This window comes from Brassica napus, chromosome C2, assembly GCF_020379485.1.
Source record: "Brassica napus cultivar Da-Ae chromosome C2, Da-Ae, whole genome shotgun sequence".
Classification (NCBI taxonomy): domain Eukaryota; kingdom Viridiplantae; phylum Streptophyta; class Magnoliopsida; order Brassicales; family Brassicaceae; genus Brassica; species Brassica napus.
In genome coordinates this window covers 53,870,862-53,893,015 of record NC_063445.1, presented here as the reverse complement: position 1 = coordinate 53,893,015, position 22,154 = coordinate 53,870,862, and the positions used below count along the sequence as shown (strand labels likewise).

Below are 22,154 nucleotides of genomic sequence, written 5' to 3'. Positions count from 1 at the left end.
CCCATACGCATTTAGCAACAACGGCTATTCGCATTAGACGAGAAACAAGAAGACATAAATTGCGCAACAGAGTACCAGTTTTGTTTTCGTTTGTGTTAGTTCTATGGGACTTATGGTTTCTGCAAAAAAAAATCTATAATCTTTATGAAGTTAGCAATGCTAAAAGAGTCGATGACAAGCCAAAGGATCAAGTCTTTTGAGTTATTAGCTCATAAGTTCATTACAAAACCATGTTTCAAACAACTGAACAAACAAACTCTCTTTCATTCCTAGATGATATCCATGACGCCTCTTTCATAATCATCTGTACGCATTCGGTAGACGATAACCAGACATGACTATTTTGTCAGCAAACATCTTGCCAGTCTTGGGCATGACATGCCAGTGGAGTGTCAAGTTGAAGTCTTTCCCTCGGAGGTTGTGTCCCTATAAAGATCCCATTCACAACAACATATCATAGATACTATCTTGCCCCAGTAAGAGTTCTGTAAGTTTCTTTTGTATATATACCTGGTCTATGAAACGGTACTTGTTTGAGATTTGAATCCAGAAGTTGGCTTCCTCTTTCTCTGGTATTATAGCATCCCATAGAGAAACCTGCGAAAACGTCAAGTTCATGGCATGTCAACAAAGGGTCCTGATCTTGCATTAGAGGCATCAACACACAAGAACCACGTAAAGCAAAGTAGATTCATACCTGATTCAGGGTATTCTTTGAGGTTTCATACTCTGCTGCTACAAAAGCGAATACCTGCAAAATGTTATCGTTTATGAGGGTTTTGTGTTGGTCCGACCAATATACAAAAAGAAGTATCCAGCAAGACAGTATGGAATTAGGGAGACCTCAGGTTAAAGCTTCAGATACTATACCTGCTTTGTGTTCCAAGTAAATAATGACTGCAAGTCCGCTGTTATGTTCATTGTCAAGCTGACCTGAAAACAAATAAAATGGTAAGCATTTACAATACATGCAACAGATAAATGGCAGCCTGATGAGTGAGGAACTAGATAAAACTAGTGGTGTGTGCATAAGCTGAAAAATCAACCAAAGTATATACTTATTAACTAATATCACATCTGAGGTATAATAATCAACTTCAACAATTTGCGTTATGATTTTCAATAGTAAGCTAATGGAATATATACTACTAAGCTTTTATAAAATCCCATACCAAAACTAGAGGTAATGACTCTTAAACCCTGTTCAGCTATCAAGAAAATAGCCAAAATTTTGGTTTCCTTGCTTCGAATAAAACCTTATTTAAAGAAGGCCAAAACTAAAGAAGAGTATGAAACGAAACACAAACACAAGATCTGAACTTAAATTTCACATAGGATAAGACAAGGCAGGTATTCATAATGAAATAAGCATTGATTTACTCGCCAAGAGTGATCAGATAAAACATAAATTCAGATCCATAGATGGTACACTCAAGCAATTATCTGATTAAGTAGAAAATACACACAAGGAGGGGTTAAGATCATGAATCCTAACCTCATCATTCCCATGGGGTTGCTTCTGAAACCAATTGATATTCAATATCTGCACACCACATCACAACCATTAACCACCACCCATTACATAAAAATTCAAGCTTTTCACAGACCCATATATAAAAATTCAAGCTTTTTCACAACCCATATAACAAATTTCCAGAAAGTCTCAACCTTTAACAGTTTCCAACCACAAAGGCTAGAGAATCTAACACAATTAGGGATCTAAAACAACTTAACCGTATCATGCACATATAGATCCAGTACGCACTAAGAGATCTATGCAAATAAAAAAACGAACGCTTACCTGGATCTGAGCAGAGGGTGCTTGGTTACTGAAGTTATCAGAGAAGGACGCAATCGCGCAGATGAAGGCAAGTATCGTGACAGCGAATGTGAGGAGAGCATTCGCTCTGTACCCAAAAGAATGCATCTTCTTTAAATCACTCGTCGAAGCGTTTCTCCACTCGGAAGGAAGAAGAAGAAGAAGAAGAAGAAGAACGTTTTTATTTATTTTATTTTTAAAAAAAACAAAATTAATGTTTTATTTATTTCCTTGACTGACTGATATGCTGCAATGTGATTGGCCAAGCCACGTAGAGTACTGATGTGATATAAACCGGCATTGCTGTTTACAATATCCCCGGTTCAAAAATTGATTGATCGGATATGTCTCGCTGGGGAAAATTGTCCGAATAATCGGTAATTGTTATAAAAGTAAAGGAAAATTCTATACTTATTCATAACATAAAAGTTTCTTATATAGCAGATTACACCGTTACAAATAAATAGAAATATTACAAATCATAATCTTTTAGTTATGAGCCATCTACAATCTGGTTCATAACACCCCCCTTGGATGTCATAACTATTTAGAACTTGTAATGTGATTTAATGTTGCCTCATTAAAACCTTATCAGGAAAACTCAATTGGGACAAAACCATGGTGAAAGAAAAAAATTACAACACACATTACTCCCCCTAATTTGGACATTACTGACGGGCCCTTGGACCTCTCCAATTTTCTGCAATCCGTGGGTGACGAAGATCTTGGGCAGAATATGTTTCGTCCTCGAACATTATAGTTGGTTCTTCTTTACCATTGGCCATGCCACAATCTGATCGAACATATTGAGTAGGCCTGGGCATTTCGGGTATCGGTTCGGTTCGGTTCGGGTATTTCGGGTTTCGGGTAGTTCGGATAGGGGCTAGAGGATCCATTTAGTACTTGACCTATTTTCGGTTCGGTTCGGTTCGGATAGTTTTGGGTTCGGTTCGGTTCAGATAGTAAATATAGGAACCGGAAAATATCCGGAAAAAGTTCGGTTCTCATTTGGATCCGGTTCGGGTTCGGATAGTTCGGGTAGTTCGGATAATTTGGATAAAATATCGGTTATTTAGGGTAAAATATCAAATAATTAAGATGATTTACATAAAAAAATTGGATATTTTGGATTACTTTGGATATTTCGGATAAAACTATCCGGATACTTTCGGATACTTTCGGGTAGTTTGGATACTTTATAATAATTTAGTTATCATCAACTATTTTCAGATACTTTTAATAGAATTTTAAATTTTAAATATATATTTAATGATGTTATATGTATATATAATTAATATTTTTATATATTCGGGTACCCGTTCGGTTCTCGGTTCGGTTCCGGTTCGGTTCGGTTATTTCGGATATAAAAATATAGGAACCGTTCGGGTATTTGAGGGTATTGGTCCGGTTCCGGTTTCGGGTATTTCGGTTCGGTTCCGGTTCGGTTCTTCGGTTCCGGTTATTTTGCCCAGGCCTAATATTGAGTCATCGACCTCAAATACACACACGAAATCATGGATGATGTTACTGTGATATGCGTGTACCACTATGTGTAAAACATAACCTGTCTGAAAACAAATCAACAAAACCAAATAACCTCTCTTTGGGCTGGTTAGTATAAAATAAACCAAAATCAAAGGCTTTTTCATCGTCCTTCTTATGGACTAATCAGATCAGTGTCTAAAACAAGACTTCTGCATCGTCTATCTCATGACTAAATGGACTTCTTTATCGTCCACCTTTGGACTGAATGGGTCAATGTCCAAAACAAGTGATCTCATGCCCATCCCCTAGACTATATTTGCGAAGTGATTTTGTCACATGTCATCTCTACAATCAATTTCACAAAACAAATATGACATGACTACTGAAATTGATGACATGGCTTCCGTAAAAATATGATATGGATAATTTCATTTAATGTTGATTTATATTTTTGGCAAACTTATTAGAATATGGTAATAATTCATATATTACATTTAATATTGATATTTCCTTTTGGTAAACTTTTTTTTTTAAATATGGTAATAGCTCATACGTCATCTATAAAATAAATATATTCATATATAACATTTCAAATTTCAAAATATTATTATTTTTGTATAATTATCCAATTTGTATTACTAAAGCTTTCAAAAATTCATACAATTTTTTAAAATTTGAAATATCTAATCGTAAGATCATTAGTTTTTTATATACCTACAAATTTTATAAACATTGTTTAAGCTAAATTTTTGATAGTTATACAATTTTATATCATTTTTATTAGTTTTATACAAATTGATTTAATATATATCAAATCAATATTAAATATTAGTAAGAAAATAGTAAAATCTATAATATTTAATAAAATTTATTTTTAAATATAAGTTAGATTAAAAAATTATTTACTGCACATGGTGCAGGAAAACACCTAGTGTACTAGATAATGGGTGAGACTGGTCCATATTAAATCTCTTGAGTACCTTTTTCTGTATATACTATTTGATGCACAAGGATTTCATTGTTAATGTACTCAAGCTGTAATCCCAAACAAAACTTTGTTTTCCAAGATCTTTCATCTCAAACTCGTTCTTGAGATATTCAACTGTTTGAGAAATTGTATCCAAAGGTTCCTCGGATATTCAGATCATATATTTTGATGATTATAAGTATTGTTCTCGAGAACTTGTTGTTCTTTCAGCTCAATACCCTCTAGTACTTTCGTTTTCCAGTGGACCATATAAATATGCAGTCACTACATCAATTTGCTACAAGTCTAATTATCTCTCTTATATAGCCAGACTTATGACAAATCTAAAAGTAGTTGCATCCACCACATGAGAGTATGTCTCCTCATAATCTATTACATGTCTTTGTGAGAATCCTTGTGCAACATCAGCTTTATATCTCACGATTTTTATTCCTCACAAGACCAATTATATCCACTGGTTTTAGCATCATATGACATCTTAATCATATGGCCAAATAAGCATTTCTTCTTTAAACTATTTAACCCCACGTTTTCATTCAATCCAATCTGTTCTACGAGTGCGCACTCTTATATTGACGTGGGTTCATGATCCTCGCTTATATTCATAAATTCAAGTGCTACTTTGTATGCAAATAAATCATCTTATGTCGACATTCCTTATTGGTTCCATTATGTTCCAGACATGATGTAATCGATTGAGATTCATTATTATCAGGACCTTTAATACTTTGCAGCTTGGCGTCCTAAGCTACATTGTTTGGTACCTGTACCTTAGAGCCGGCCGGCCTTATCTCCATGTCTGGGATGGTTTCCTTAGTAACTTCAGATTTGGATTTTGATTATCATTCTCTGCACCTTTCTTTTGTTTCCGAGGATTTTTATCTTTTGGAACCTATTGGTCTACCACGTTTCATACGTTGTCTAGACTCTGTAGTAACTTGACGGTGTCTCTTCTTGGACATCAAATTTGTTGGTGCTTTACAAGCTGGTTTATATATAACTTAGTCATTCTTTTTCGGGTCAGCAAATGTGTCTGGCATTTGATTAGCTAGCTTTGTAAATGTATAATATTTGGACATCAATTTCACATTCTTTAGTCCGAGGATCTTGCCAAGACATTGATGGTTGATTCCATTCTATTTTTTTACCATTCTTTTACCAGCTTTATTATTTTTCTCCTCCTGGTCTTAAAATAATCCGTGTACCTGGCCTCAAATATAATCACCCATAGTTGGCTCAAAGTACTTTATTATTGTGGGAGAATCATATCCAACATGTATCCTCATCCTCCTTTTGAGGTCCCATCTTAGTTCTCTTTGGTGGAGCAATTAGTACATAGACAGCACATCCAAATGTCTTATGATGGGGTATGTCTGGCTCTTGACCCGTTAATAATTGTGATAGGGAATATTTATGCTCACTAAATGGCCTGATGCGTATTAACTTAGGTGCATGTAAATTTCGTGTGGCCCAAGCTGTGAATGGGAGTTTTGCCTCATAAGTTATGGTCTATCAATCAGCTATTTGTGTTTTAAAAGATTTCAGCCAAGCCGTTCTTGGTATGGACATGTATCACAGAATTGTCCACACTTACCCCCATGGACATACCATAATCATTTAAACGCTTGGGACATGTATTCACCAGTATTATCTAGGCATATAGTCTTTATTATGAAAAAGAGGCTCGTAGCCGTTTTACTGGTGATGACCTAATGAGTTTCCCTTGTGTACATACTACACACGTGAGATTCTTTGGGATAAATCTTCTTATCTTTTAATGTGTGCCTTTTGAATATCAATTTTCGCATCATGTTTGGACCAGGATGGCCAATCCGGTCGTGCCATAAAGTGTATATTTTCGCAGGTTTTTAGCCTCTATCATACTGATCTATGCATAGTCTAGGTCAGTAGAAGATGCAGGTATAGTCTTTAGGACTTATTATGGCCATGGGCGATTTTATACATATATCTGAAGAAACTCTTTATTTCTTTCGCCCATTGTTTCAATATGGAAACTATTCATTCTTATATCTTTAAAACTCAATAGGCTGCTCTTGGTCTTAGAGCTGGGTGAATATAAGGCATCACTGATTTCTAGATGCATACCCTTAGGCACTAATATACTCCCTCTGTTTCAAAATAGTTGATGTTTTGGATGAAGGCTCAAGAATTAAGACATACACATTTTCCTAAAAAATAACACTAAAAATATTAAATAAATCTAATCCAGCCAATCATCAAAAATACTATAAAACATCATTGGTCACACAGTTTTCAATGACTTTTAAACTAATTAAAAAATATCAAACATCATGTATTTTGAAACATCAATAACTCTTCAAAACATCATCTATTATGAAACGGAGGGGGTATTAGCCTAGCCATAGTCTTCTTTCAGACTGGCGATACCTGCTTTAGTACTTACATTGGCGTTTTTCAGTGTACTCATATAGAAAACTCATTCATTCATTTAATCTAAGCAGACAATGTAATAGAAATAAATTCAAGGAGATAAAAATCAGAGAAAGCATACAAGCAAAGCAATCACACAAGTTTGATGTCGAAATCAGATTATCAACTTGATTCTTTTAGGCACTCATATTCCATAAGATCATCTTGATCATATTTGAAATTATTTTCACCATCTTTATAGACCAAATGAGTTTCAAGATTCTTCCCTTTCAGACTCTCTTTGATAGAGGTCACCAAAATATTTGGGAGTCCTTCGTATCTTAGCCCAATGGTTCCCCATTCTACATCTATGATATACTGATTTGGTCGAGCTTTGTGGTTTAAAGGATATACCACGGCTACTGCCTTGACCATGGCTCAAATTGGGTTGATACCCACGGCCTCTTCCATAGTGATTCCCACAACCAAATGTTTTATAGTGGCCATGGCCACGTCCTTTCCACCCTCCACGGCCATGACCGTGTGGTCTATCATTCTGGACGTGGTTACCTTTTTTTTTTCTGCGGTCTTATTGGTATCAGGTAATGAGGTTAATCCATGAGGTCTCAATTCACCGTTTCTCATCAGTAATCCATTATTTTGCCCAGCCAGCAATAGATTCATCCACAGACTTATAGTCTTGGATTCTGGGATTCCTCCAATCAAATAGGGTCTTTGGTAATAACACCGTTTTTTGGTGATCATATCTCGAATTTTAACTATGTCCAAAGGTCTAGAGGATTCTCTATAGTCATATACTAATCTTTGAGACTCTTAATAAGATGATGACTAATAATTAATATTGCCATGTATCAATCTTTCTCATTGGTATTATTGCCTTCTATGATACATTTACGAAGTCTTTTTGACTTTAGGATAATCTTTGTATCCAATGCACACCGTAAATAATTATCTTCAGAGAGATTTAGGGCAGCAAAATCCAGGTTTATTTTCGACATCTCAAATCATATATCACTCAATATTTAGGTATAATTTTCATGCGGCCTTACTCTTAAAAACAATCAATTCGGATTTCAATCTTGTGAAGACAATGAGACTATTAATATTAAAGGCATTTAATCAATCAGTCAATTTATAGCAAGTCTCAGCAATACTATTTCTATGTGCTCATAATATTATGGTTTATCAAGACTAGCAAAAACGGATTCAATTAATTATGCAATTAGGATTTAACAATCAATGGATTTTAGCAAGACTAGTAAAAAGATTTATTAATCACTCAATCAGTTTCAAAGCTGATTTTAGCAATACTAGAATATAGATTTCAAGCATGAATTTCAATGAATCAGTTTCAATGCTGATTTTAGCAATACTAGAATATAGATTTCAAACATGAATTTCAATGAATCAGTTTCAAGGCTGATTGGTATTTAGCATAAACCATGTGTAAATAATTTATCTAGTATCTGAATTTATCAAACCTCAAAAGCATATAATCAGATCAATCAATTTAATCGAACTTAGCATACAATCTTAAACCTTAAGACATTAGATTTTATCATGAGTCTATCAACCTAGCATACGGATTCTCAATTCTCAAAGACATCCAAATCAGATCAATATAACCTATCATACGAATTATTTAGGGTTTCTATTTAAAACAGATCAGATTACAAAACTATCAATCCTAGCAGATGGTATTAAACCTCAAGAATCATGCAATCAGATCATTCAGATTTTAAACAAGTAAACCTCAATCAATCTATCAACCTATCAGATTATATAAGCAAAGCAAGCTAGCAACCTATCGGATTCAATCAATGTTTTAACTGGCTGGTCGGTTTAAACAATTTTAAATCAGATGAACAATTAACCAAGCAGGATGAGAAAATAAATCTATCAATTTAACGGTCAAACAATTCTAGAAGCATAGCATTAGATTCAATCAGATTTAAAATCTCAATGATCAAAACCGAAAACAGTTTTGATTTCAAAGGAGTTGAGCCGCGAGCTGGACATGAACGGGACGCGAGCTGGAATGGATCGAGTCGCTTCTATCGGGTCGCGGATGTCCTTTGTTGCTTGATCGGGAACGTCTTGATCGCCGAACGCGAGTTGTCTGATGCTGTCGCGAACGAGGAAGAGGTCGCATGGTTGAGCTGCTCTCGGGTCGCGAACGTCTGAGCTAGGATCAGGAACGCCTTGGGCTGAAGCTGATCGGGGATGCGAGCTGGAACAGATGCGGGAACAAGAGACGCGATCGGGGGTTAGGGTTCGTCGAATCGTCGGCTAGGGTTAGAGTTTTAGGGTTTTTGATTTGGGTATTAGCTTAGGGATTTAGAGTTTCGTGCTGATAACGTGTTATAAAAGTAATGGAAAAGTCTATTTTTATTCATAACATAGATGTTCCTTATATAGGAGATTACACCGTCATAGATAAATGGAAAGATTACAAATCATAATCTTTTGGTTATGAGTCATCCACAATCTGGTTCATAACAGTAATTTAATTCTATACATTTACATCTTTTAAATGTTTTGTAAAAGTTTAATTGGATGATAAAAAAACATAATTCTTTTATAAAAGATCTACCAATCAAAATCCAAAACTAGACATAAAACTGTAAGAGTTGATGCGGAGAGTGGAGTATAAATAAATGCTCACTGATCCAGTTCGATTCGATCTTAAAACTTGATTGTTGCAGCTAGGAAATCAGTTTATTGATAATCTTTATCGTCTTGTGTGTTTGATCTAAAAATGGTGTTTATGTTGGTGGTTTTGGTTGAATCAATACAATAAAAGAATCTAAGAATGAGAATTAGATTCTTGAGGTTTAGGAGAAATCTTTAGATGAAATCAAATGGGAAATGATAATAAAAGAGTTTATTGATCAAAGATTGTATTACAAGTATGATTACTAGTGTAAAGTAAATCTAATAATCCATAAACTCTTTACAAGATGTGTTCTTAGTGTAAAATGGAGAGGACCCTCCACTAATAAGGAGATAGTTCCTTATTTATAGAATAAAGATGGCTAGGGTTTCATAAGGAAGTGGACCTAATTAAGTGTCTAATGGGCCTTGAGGGAGGATATAAATCCACCCCTAACAGTAAGCCCCCAAGTTCGTAGAGAGAGATGAAGTCGATCTCTATGAATTTTACGAATAGGGTTTATTAGACAATTAATTAGACACATTCCTGCCTATGATGATTTAGGCGAGTTTACTTTGAACTTGTGCTTAATAAAAAGCAAATTTGCTTTAAACTCGTGCTTAGCGAAAGACGAGCTTACTAAACTCATGCCGAGACGGAGGCGAGTTTATTGAGAGCTCGTGCCTAGTAGAAGGAGAGTCTCTATAAACTCATGCCTAGCCAAAGACGAGTTTTTGTAAACTCGTGTCTAACGATAAGCGAGTCGATTGCAAATTTGTGCCTAATAACAAGCAAGTTCAATTTAAATTCGTGCCTAAAGTACCAGTTTACCGAACCCGAAGTCTCGTGTTGAGATCGTGTGTGCCGAGCAAGTTGTTTTGTTGATCCGCGCGTTGCCGTGACTGGTGTAGTCGGCATAGAAGTTGTTTGCTGAGATCGAAACTAGACTGCCGTGGTCTCACTGGTGTGATGAGTGCGAGCTCGTGATTGGCAAGTCGCCAAGAGTTGTGAGAACTGTGATCTAGTTGGCGCCAGTTGCAAAGAAGGTCTCATATTCTTCATCTTCTCCACTTCGCTTGTGTAAGAGAAGAGTGCTCATATCTCGTCTGTGCGATGACAATATGAATTTGTTCATGCTGAGACAGGATACAAGAAAAGTTGTGACCTCCTGTATTTGCTCCACGTACAAAAGCACTTCATTCTACTATACAAAGAAAATTAAACTTAATTAATTTGATCTCGTATTGAAAATTGTGTCTTAAGACACAAGCAAGCATATAAATTATTAATATGGGAGATCACGTTTAGTATCAACCTTACTAACAAAATATTAAGTGAAGATTTTGTTCTATCACAAAGTATAAAGCGGTGATATACGACGTAAACAATTAACTAAGTAGATGAGAAAACTTATCTCATCAGATTTATTTGTCTGTCATGGCAACAGCTACGAGGATGATGAACATGATCTCAAGATGGGCGTTTTGAGGAGATCACGCCAACTGCTCCCCGCTTTTGCCGAGGTAGTGTACTTGCTGAGGTTACACCAAGACCAGTCTTGAGATTACGACGAACCAGTCTGAACGTAAACTCAAGCCGAGAAGTGAAGTCTCTGGATAGATGAGTTCTCTGCGATCTCTTTGATTTTTGTTTATGATCACCAGATGCGAGATGGAAAGCTATGGATCGAGAAGAGTTGATCTCCAGTCCTCATCGCACCACTTTTGCCGAGCAGAATCACCATGTTTGCTGAAACTTTTTTGCATTGTCGCAACAGAGTGGAGAGGTTTCTGCAATGTCGCAACGCTTTCATGGCTTCTTAAAAATCCGTAAAGCTGTTGCTGGATAAGGACAGTAACAGAAGAGACTTCTTCATCTTGGAGCAGTGGCTGAGAGAATACACAAGTACGTCATGATTAAACCTTGCTGATTCTATCATATTTATCTTCCTCAGCACGCTTAGCTCCTCGTCCTCGTCATGTTTATCGCCCCATCAGAGCTCTTGCTGGAGCGAAAGAGATTAGAGATGGAGGCCCAAAACAGCTCGGCGTTGAATCCAAATGCGTAGCTTCGTTGTCGAGATTAAAAGAGACAGAACTTGTTACGGTGATCTTGTCGCAAGGAAGAGACAGAGCATCGTATCACAACAAAGCTCAAGCCGCAATCTTCAATGAGTTTACGACGAGAAGGTTTTGCCAATTAGGCAAGCTCGTCTCGAGATCTTCAGCGGAGAAGCAGGGCCTTGCCACCACTGAGCTCGCCTTGATGGAGAGAAGAAGCTGTCGACTTTGGAGCTCAATTCAGTAAAGAGTAAATCTTAGAAAAACATAGCTCAAGTCGTCAATAAGCTGTCGATCGCCGTTTTACCAGGCCTCCGTCACCGTTGGGCTGAGAGTCGCTCAAGGTCTGTATCCAGGTGATTCGATGTTGTTTAGCTCCCCAGCGAGGAACGAATGGAGGTTGAAGCTAGCACGAGCTAAGGAAGCAACCGGACCTCCATCGCAGCAATCAAATGCGAGAAAGTCTCCGGCTTTATCGGGAGCGGAGCAAGCTAGGGCTGATTTCTCGACGAGAGTGATGCTGATAACGCCTCTGCCGCTTAGTCTTCGCTGCTCGTTTTGATGATTTGGAGCCGATGGCCATTGTTCATGTACGGCTCCGTCGTCGGGATCTCGCCAGAGTGAATGACGAGGACGAGGTGATTACGTCATCTCTTGGGTTTCACTTGGGCTTTCAAAACAACATTTTTTTTAGGCCCAAACAGCCTGGGTTGTTTTTGGTGAAGATCGAATGTAGAAACCGACCAGATATAGGATTTTCTCCCAAGTTCGATTTGATTCGATGATAGTTCTCCTTAGCCCCCTCCTTCTAGCGCCAACTGTTTGATCTAAAAATGGTGTTTATGTTGGTGGTTTTGGTTGAATCAATACAATAAAAGAATCTAAGAATGAGAATTAGATTCTTGAGGTTTAGGAGAAATCTTTAGATGAAATCAAATGGGAAATGATAATAAAAGAGTTTATTGATCAAAGATTGTATTACAAGTATGATTACTAGTGTAAAGTAAATCTAATAATCCATAAACTCTTTACAAGATGTGTTCTTAGTGTAAAATGGAGAAGACCCTCCACTAATAAGGAGATAGTTCCTTATTTATAGAATAAAGATGGCTAGGATTTCATAAGGAAGTGGACCTAATTAAGTGTCTAATGGGCTTTGAGGGAGGATGTAAATCCACCCCCAACATTGTGGCAAACCAAAAAGATAAAAATATTGTTGTGTTCAGGATTAGATATGGGTTTTTGAAAAGTAATTAACATTTATTAAAAAGTTTAACCAAAAGAAAAAATCATAATTTAGAATCTTATTTCTATGTATATAATCTCTACAAAAATTGAAAGTCAAAATCAATAATTTATTGGGTTATACATATATCAGACCCTGGACGTGTTTGTGATTGCCCAACGATCGGATGGCACTATAAGATCATCTCTAAACAAGCTGCATGTAGTGTGGAGGGGAGTGAGTAATCAACCTTTTACTTTATTAGGATTTTGGTTTGGTTTCTCTCGTATGTATATATCCTTTTATCATGGCTAAGCACTTTTGTAACCACTCTTGTAGCCTCTTACTAAAATTTTCCACAGAAGGATCAACCCCAGCAGTTTCACTGAAATAAACATTCCACTGAAAGATCAAGGATATACACTTTTGTTTTTGATAAAAAGATGGTTGGAGTTTGAAGATGCTAAGAGAAAAGGTTACAATAAGTGGCAAGCACATATACTAAAAAGAGTTACAATGATATCTTGTTTGTCACGTCATCGTGTAGTAAGAATATAGGCAACAACGATGATTTTGTATTCACGTTTAGAATTATTGTATAGTCAACGGAACCTTCCTTGGAATTGAAGGATGGGATTATTGGGTTCCCGTTATCATGAGTTTTGGTAATTTATGTTATAAAAAGAACTCGAATTTTATTATATCGCAGGAATTTAAATAAAGCAAAATTTTATACCCGTACGAAGGAGATAATACTGATAAGAAGAGAGAATGTGTTATTGAAGGAGAAGGATGGTGTGTTTACAAACGAACGCAAACGTTCGTATATATAGAAGGAAATTTACTGTGCAAATAGTGCAGCGGGCCCCACATCTTTTATATTTTCAACGAAAGCGGCTCATCTTTTCTTGTCTTTCGTAACACTCCCCCTTGGGGGCCGGTGTCACTATCCGCTCTCGCTTAACGTCTTTGTTGCCTCGTTAAAAACCTTTCTAGGAAAACCCAATGGGAAAAACCATAGTAAGGTAAAAAGAGTACAACTACGTAAGCTCCCCCTCGAATGAGCAGTCATAGATCCTTCTAATGACGCATTCCAATGTTACGAACATATTTTCTGAATATCGAAGTCGGAAGTGATTTTGTGAAGAGGTCAGCTGCATTGTCGCATGATTGGACATATCTTACTTCAATCTCTTTCTTCTTCACGAGCTCTTGAGTGTATGAGAAGAACTTCGGATGAATATGCTTCGTTCTATCGCTTTTGATATATCCGTCCTTTGTTTGAGCAACACATGCTGCATTATCTTCATATAAAATAGTTGGCTCTATATTTTCGTCAATTCCGCTGCTTGAACAGATGTGTCGGCTCATTGATCTCAGCCATACACATTCTCTACTTGCTTCATGGAGTGCAATGATCTCAGCATGATTTGAAGAAGTAGCCACGAGCGTTTGTTTCTGAGAACGCCAAGATATAGCAGTGCCTCCGATCGTAAAAACGTATCCTGTTTGCGATCGGGCTTTGTGTGGATCTGAAAGATATCCTGCATCTGCAAAACCAACCATTTGACCTTTTGAACTTTTAGGATAAAACAAGCCTAAATCAATGGTCCCTTGGAGGTAACGAAAAACATGTTTAATCCCATTCCAATGTCTTCGAGTTGGAGATGAGCTGAATCTTGCCAAAAGATTCACAGCAAATGATATATCAGGCCGTGTACAATTTGCAAGGTACATCAGCGCTCCAATTGCACTTAGATATGGTACTTCCGGACCAAGTATCTCTTCTTTTCCTCAGGTGGTCGAAATGGATCACTTTCAATATTAAGTGACCTAACGACCATCGGGGTGCTAAGAGGAGTTGATTTATCCATGTTAAATCGTTTCAACACTCTTTTAGTGTATGTGGATTGATGCACAAATATACCATTTTGTGAATGTTCTATTTGTAGGCCAAGACAATACTGTGTCTGTCCAAGATCTTTCATCTCAAATTCTCCTTTGAGATAGTCTGATGCCTTTTGTATTTCCTTTTGAGTTCCGATAATGTTAAGATCATCAACATATACCGCGATTATTACAAATCCGGATATTGTTTTCTTGATGAAAACACATGGGCATATAGGATCATTCACATATCCTTCTTTTGTTAAATGATCACTGAGACGATTATACCACATACGTCCAGATTGCTTTAACCCATATAATGATCTTTGCAATTTTATTGCACATAACTCTTTAGGTTTGGAACTTAATGCTTCTGGCATTTTAAATCCATCAGGAACTTTCATGTAGATATCAGTATCTAATGATCCATATAGATAAGCTGTAACAACATCCATGAGACGCATCTCTAGATTTTTATCAGCTGCTAGACTCATCAGGAATCTAAATGTGATGGCATCCATAACTGGAGAATACGTTTCTTCATAATCGATTCCAGGTCTTTGAGAAAAACCTTGAGCCACTAGACGAGCTTTGTATCTCGTAATCTCATTTTTCTCATTTCGCTTTCGAACGAAAACCCATTTGTACCCAACTGGTCTCACATCTGCAGGTGTGAGCACAATAGATCCAAATACTTTTCGTTTATTAAGCGAATCAAGTTCAGCTTGTATTGCATTTTTCCATTGTTCCCAATCATGTCTCTTTTGACATTCATAGACAGATTTTGGTTCTGGATCATCGATTTCTTCATTTATTTCACTTGACACAATATATGAGAAAGCATCATCAAGGTCATTTTGTTCATTTCTATTCCATATCCTTTTATTATGGATGTAATTAATAGAAATCTCATGATTATCTTTCGATTCATGATGCTCTGATTCATGATGCTCTGATTCATCAGAATCCTTATCATTTATTTCTTCCAAAATATTTTCTGCTATTTTGGGTGCATCATATATTTCAGCTTTCTTCTGTTTCCTAGGATTCTTATCCTTAGAACCAACAGGTCTACCACGCTTCAGGCGTGTTTTTGGCTCTCGTGTGTCATCCTCCTTTTCTTGTTCATTTGGCATTTTGATACGAGCAGGAGCATTTGCAGCTGGTATATGAGATTTAGTTACCGTCTTGGTATCTACAAATGCATCAGGTAGCTGGTTAGCTATACTCTGTAAATGCATAATTCGTCGAACTTCTAGTTCTGACTCTTTAGTGGGAGGATCAAGATATAACAATGATGGTACACTCCATTTTATATCACTTCCAACATTTTTGTTTTCTCCCCCTAGAACTGGGAATACATTTTCGTCAAAATGACAATCAGCAAAACGTGCTGTAAAGACGTCACCAGTCTGTGGTTCTAGGTATCTTATAATTGATGGGGAATCAAAACCAACATATATTTCCAATCTTCTTTGTGGTCCCATCTTTGTACGTTGTGGTGGTGCTACAGGCACATATACCGCACAACCAAAGATTCTAAAGTGGGAAATGTTTGGTTCTCGACCAAACGCTAACTGTAGTGGGGAATACTTATGGTATGCACTCGGTCTGATCCGAATGAGTGCTTCTGCATGCAAAATGGCATGTCCCCATACAGAGGTTGGAAGTTTTGATCTCATGATCAATGGTCTTGCAATCAATTGCAGACGCTTAATTAAAGATTCAGCCAAACCATTTTGCGTATGAACATGAGCAACCGAATGTTCAACTTCAATTCCCATTACCATACAATAGTCATTGAATGCTTGGGATGTGAATTCACCAGCGTTGTCTAGTCTAACTCTTTTAATAGTATAATCAGGAAACTGTGCTCGCAGTTTGATTATCTGAGTTAGAAATCTCGCAAATGCCACATTTCGAGATGATAATAGACAAACGTGTGACCATCTACTGGATGCGTCAATTAATACCATAAAATAGTGGAATGGTCCACAAGGTGGGTGTATAGGTCCACATATATCGCCTTGAATTCTTTCAAGGAACTTTGGTGATTCTTTATCGATTTTGGTTGGCGATGGCCTTACGATCAATTTTCCTAGAGAACATGCAACACATGTCATTTTATTCCCTTGAGAAATCTCCTGGATTTTCAGTGGATGACCATGTGAACTTTCTATGATTTTACGCATCATTGTAGTTCCTGGGTGGCCAAGGCGATCATGCCATAACGTGAACTCTTCTGGGTTCCGTTCTACTACAAGATTTGATTCGATCTCATCGATATAAGTATGATGTAACCCCGAAGGAAGCTCTGGAAACTTTTCCAATATGTGTTTTCTGCCACATTTCTCAGAAGTTACATACATGTATTTCTTTCCATCCTCAGTTGCAGACTGAGTATCATATCCGTGAAGATATATGTCTTTAAAACTCAACAAATTCCTTTTAGAACTTGGAGAATATAGAGCATTATTTATGGAAAATTTTGTTCCATTCGGTAAAGTAAAGTTTGCTTTACCAGTTCCTTCAATCACGTCTGCAGGACCTGATATTGTATTGACGACAATTTTTGTCGGTTTTATATCAGAGAAATATCTCTTTTGTCTCAGAATAGTGTGCGTTGTTCCACTATCTGGTATGCATATTTCACGAATCCGTTTCTTGGATTTTGCTTCATTAGTATTCTGATCCATTTCTGAAATTGTCATAAATATTAATAAAAGAAAAACATAAAATTCATTCATATAAGGAAACACATAATAATTATACAATAAGATGACGTTAAAAACATCATTATTTGTTTAAACCATGAAATATATAATTATACATGGTAATACTGAAAACTATTCAATACTCTTATCATAGGCATTTCGATTCTCTTCAGGAGTAATCTAGTCCAGCTCATTAGCGAAGTTGGAGGATTCAAGGTATGAGGTCCGTTCAACATTTTCCGTGAGGTTCACCTCTTTTGCCTTTCCTTTTATGGACTCTTGATATAACTTGCACAAATGTGGGGGAGTACGACAGGTACATGACCAATGTCCTTTACATCCACATCTGTAACATACAGTCTCACTTTTCTTTGTGGTATCCTCTTCGGTTTCTTTGCCTTTAGGAGGTTGTTCAGATCTAACCCATTTGTTAGATCTAATACTTTTAGGATAGTAAGGCTTTCCACGTTTGTTGTTGAAACGCCGACCACGACCTCGGTTGGTCTGGTTTCTCCTTCCCGAATATTCTACCGCCGTAGCATTCACTTCGGGAAATGCCTTGGCTCCCGTAGGTCGGGAATTATGGTTTTTGATTAGTAACTCATCGTTCTTTTCAGCCAACATGAGTGTTACCATCAATTCAGAAAATTTGGTGTACCCACATTTTCTGTAAATTCGGGATAAGACGTTGTGTTCTTTGTGGAAAGTATTGTATGTCTTGTCAAGCATTTCTGCTTCGGTGACAGGGTTACCACAATATTTTAATTGTGCAACTATCCTCAAGATAGTGGAATTGTAATCTCTAACCCTTTGGAAATCCTGAAACCTCAGGGTTTTCCACTCTTCAAGAGCGTGAGGGAGATTGATTTCCTTTTGATTATCGAACCTATCTTTCAAGGCTTGCCATAGTACGGCTGGGTCCTCAACGTCTCCATAGTCGTGAGTTAGATTCTCATCTAAATGCTTCTTCAGGAAGATTATCGCTTCGGCTATATGCTCGGGTGGCGATTTGTTACCGACTTCTATCGCTTCGGTTATCTTTTTTATTACAAGATAAGGTTTCACATTTGTGACCCATCTGACATAATTTTCGCCGGTTACTTTCAGAGCCGGGAACTGGAGTTTCTCGATGTTTGCCATTTGTATTTCTAAAACACAAAATAAAATATTTTATTAGAACTTCATAATTTAAAAACCGTTTACATTAATCATGCAAGCAATTACAAGGAGAAGCGATGTAAAGAAAATTAAACCGATATTCATCTTAAATTCACTCGGAGTAAATTCTCCAACGAATAAACCATAAATAGAAACACAAATAAAAATGGCACATAAAAACAAAAGTGCGCGAATCATCTTTCTTGAAATGAAAAATCGGAGGAGAGCGATTTGAAATTTTTGAGAGAAGATGAAATGTTTTGGATGATGAAATGGAGTGAAAATGAGTTGTATTTATAGATGAAAATTACTGTTCATGACCGTTGGAGAAAGGGGAAATTTTTGTAAAAATTTCTTTGTGACCGTTGGGGTTAAATCGAGTGCACTAAAAATTAGTCTGAAAATATCGTATTAAACAGTCAATCAAATCTATAAAATTTCATAAAAGTAAAAATTATGGCAATGAAATATTTATGTTATGACAACAAATCATGCGACGGCTCAGCCGATCAATGCAGAGTAATAAAAATAAATTATACGGCGGCTCGGCCGACCAATTAATAACAAACAGAATATAAGGCGGTTCGGCCGACCAATAAATAATAAACAGGATATAAGACGGCTCGGCCGACCAATAAACAATAAACAGAATATAAGGCGGCTCGGCCGACCAATAAATAAATTAAATTAATAGTAAATAATATAGGCGGTATTCCGGCCATTATAACAGGGTATAAATGATACAAATAAATTTTACCGAATCGCAGAGTGATCGTGCTGATAACGTGTTATAAAAAGAACTGGAATTTTATTATATCGCAGGAATTTAAATAAAGCAAAATTTTATACCCGTACGAAGGAGATAATACTGATAAGAAGAGATGATGTGTTATTGAAGGAGAAGGATGGTGTGTTTACAAACGAACGCAAACGTTCGTATATATAGAAGGAAATTTATTGTACAAATAGTACAGCGGGCCCCACATCTTTTATATTTTCAACGAAAACGGCTCATCTTTTCTTGTCTTTCGTAACAATTTACACATTATCAATCTAGAACAAATTTGATTAATTTTCATACGTCAATTTGTTGAACAAGCTACCTTTACGGATCCGTATAAAGGCGGCGACCAAGTCTTTGTCCATCTTTTTTGGCTGTCAAAAGTCATCGTCTATCTAGATGACATACATAGGGAATGAAGTTGCCATATTTGATACTCCAAGTTTAATTAGATTAAGATTGTCTCCGACTGTTTTTGGCCCCATGTAACGGGAATCTCGTACTAGAAAGTTCAAATGATTAATTGTCGGAGCTCTGTGAGGATAAGATTATATGAATTGTATGATTGTAATTAATACATGGAGTAAGTTTCAGATCAAACATGAGTACACTTTTTTTTATTAAATCCGTGTACAACACTTTAGCCCCAAAAAAATTAAACAAGTAAGTTGTTAACAAATTTATTAATTATGAATTATCGTATTCGTTGAGTAAAATAATTATCATGTTAGTGATTTTTAATTATTTAGAAATGAAATTTATGATTAAAAGCTGACAATTCTAACTATTCAAAAACACATACTAATATTGGTAGCATACGAAATTAAAATAGACAATCAAATCCATTACATTTTGCTAAGATACACTACCAAACCAAACTATTACATTTCTAACTACTAAAATATCTTTGGAAGCCTTTATTCAACAAGTATATTCTATATCTTCTCTCCTATGTACCCTTGGTCGACGAATAAGACCTTTCTTGTTTGTTTCTTAAAGAATTGAGAGGTCAAGCTCCACCCAATACTACTCATTGTTCTTTGTTTGACTTTAATGATTGATTTCTTTCTGAAGAAAAAAACATAATATAAAACAATACAATCTCCTTGTCCATGGGATTGACATTAAATATCTTACATCAAAAAAGGAAAAAGAAAATAAAAGAATTGCGTAAAATCTTTTGTATGAACAACACAAACTTTTTTTTGATAGAATACGACAGAAGCCACCTAAACCGGTAATCTAACGGAACCACTAGATAAACCAACTGTACCCGTATGTTGACCTTGAACCGATGATGTTCCTTCACCGTCTTTATTAACTTCAACTCTCGGCGAAGGAACCGGCGTACCCCTCCACATAAAAGACGGGTTTCTAAGAAAATTCCATCGTTCTGCTCGTACCGAATCACCGGTTGGACTTGTTACTGCATTTGCTTTGACACTACCGTTACCACCTAGCCTAATCGAACCATCGTCCCTGCTCCTCCACAAAAACGACGGTGTTTTGATGAACAACCACCGGTCCGACCGAGCCCTTGACCGTTCAACCGGTTTACCACTCCTCGATCGAACCAAAAGACTATTCGACCGGTTCATCTTCCAATTCGCCATTATCTTCTTCCTTAAATCTTCCGGTAACCTTAACGTAAACCGCTCGGTACATTCTCCAGGCAACACCACCGAATGCCCCGTCGTGTGCGACCTCGGGAGCTTGACACGTGCCACACTCCCGTCTTCCACCGCCGGTTCAGGAACCACCGTTTGCTGGGACTCGAGATCAATTTCGGTAACCACTTCCGGTTCGACCGGCCCAGCTGTTGTCTGCTCTTGCTCAGCGAGATTGGTCCGGCAAACCGGACAAGTCACGTGACTCTTCAGCCACGCGTCGATGCAGTGAGGGTGGAACACGTGATCGCACTTAGGCAGCAAACGCAGCGTTTCGTCGTCCTCGAACTCGTTCAGACATATCGCACACTCCAACGCGCCTTTACCTATCATCTGCGTCTTAACTTCAGAGTAAACGAAAGTCGGGAACGTCTCGAGCATCTCCGCGTCTAGCCCACGCGCTACCGTCGCGTTTATCACTCTCCTCGCTCCTACACGTGGGTTAACGCTGCCGCCGTCGGATGCGCTAGTGCAGTGACGGAGGTAGATGGTGAAGAAGCCCATGAAGAAGAGAAGAGCGATCACGACCACCACGACAACAGCCATGACGGGACTTAACCTGCCGCCGTAGTCATACCGGTTGTTTGGGTCGGATTGGCTCGGTTGACCAGAAGCTAGCTCCGACATGGTTAGTAACAGAAACAGGACAGCAATTGGTAAAGATGGTTGCTTCATGCTTTTGGAAATACAAAAGCACAGTAAAGTTTTTATTTTTAAAATTGAAGTTAGTTATGAGGAGAAGAATGTGAAGTTTATAGAGAGGTATTATTATTTGAAAAGTTGAAGGCTTGGAGAAGAAGAGAGGAGGAACGACTCAAAGAAGGTGGTGGGACCAGTTTGGGGGTTATGACATCAGCAAATGTGTCACTAACTAAGCTCCACGTAGACAGGGAGACTTTTCCAATTGAGGTGGCAGTGAAAGTCATAATAGTTCGGTGACTTTGAATAGGTTGACATGGTCTTATTTTCATTTATCAACTATATTATATGAAAGGAATCATTTAAAAAAGTGGTCAATTTCATATTCTTTTACCCTTGCATTTGCAATGTTCATTCATAGTGTTACTGAAATCTCTTGACATTTTAAATTTTTAGTTTGAAAAGTGTAATAAGTTGCATCTTATGGTTTATAGATTTCATCAGCTTTAGAACAAGTTAGTGACATTTTTACCATGCTATTTTCGTTTTTATTATGTTAAAACAAAAAATTGGTTAAACAAAAAGCTAAATGACACTTTTTTTCAAAAAAAATATGTACGTAACTTAAGTAAAAGAAATGATAACGATGTTTTATCTCAATTATGA

General features: G+C 37.0%; 2 protein-coding genes across 2 annotated transcripts; both read right to left on the bottom strand.

The window, feature by feature from the left end:
- Positions 1-116: 116 nt before the first annotated feature.
- LOC125581862 (signal peptidase complex subunit 3B-like) lies at positions 117-2,032 on the bottom strand. Its single transcript, XM_048747993.1, has 6 exons — positions 1,802-2,032; positions 1,496-1,543; positions 871-933; positions 698-751; positions 511-597; positions 117-426 (listed from the first exon to the last, which is right to left on the bottom strand). Exons 1-6 carry the CDS (start codon positions 1,925-1,927, stop codon positions 301-303), a joined length of 504 nt encoding a protein of 167 aa, XP_048603950.1. The 5' UTR covers positions 1,928-2,032; the 3' UTR covers positions 117-300.
- Positions 2,033-20,270: 18,238 nt separating this feature from the next.
- On the bottom strand, positions 20,271-21,819 carry LOC125581860 (E3 ubiquitin-protein ligase ATL31-like). The gene has a single exon (XM_048747991.1). It carries the CDS (start codon positions 21,522-21,524, stop codon positions 20,412-20,414), a length of 1,113 nt encoding a protein of 370 aa, XP_048603948.1. The 5' UTR covers positions 21,525-21,819; the 3' UTR covers positions 20,271-20,411.
- Between the last annotated feature and the right edge of the window lie 335 nt (positions 21,820-22,154).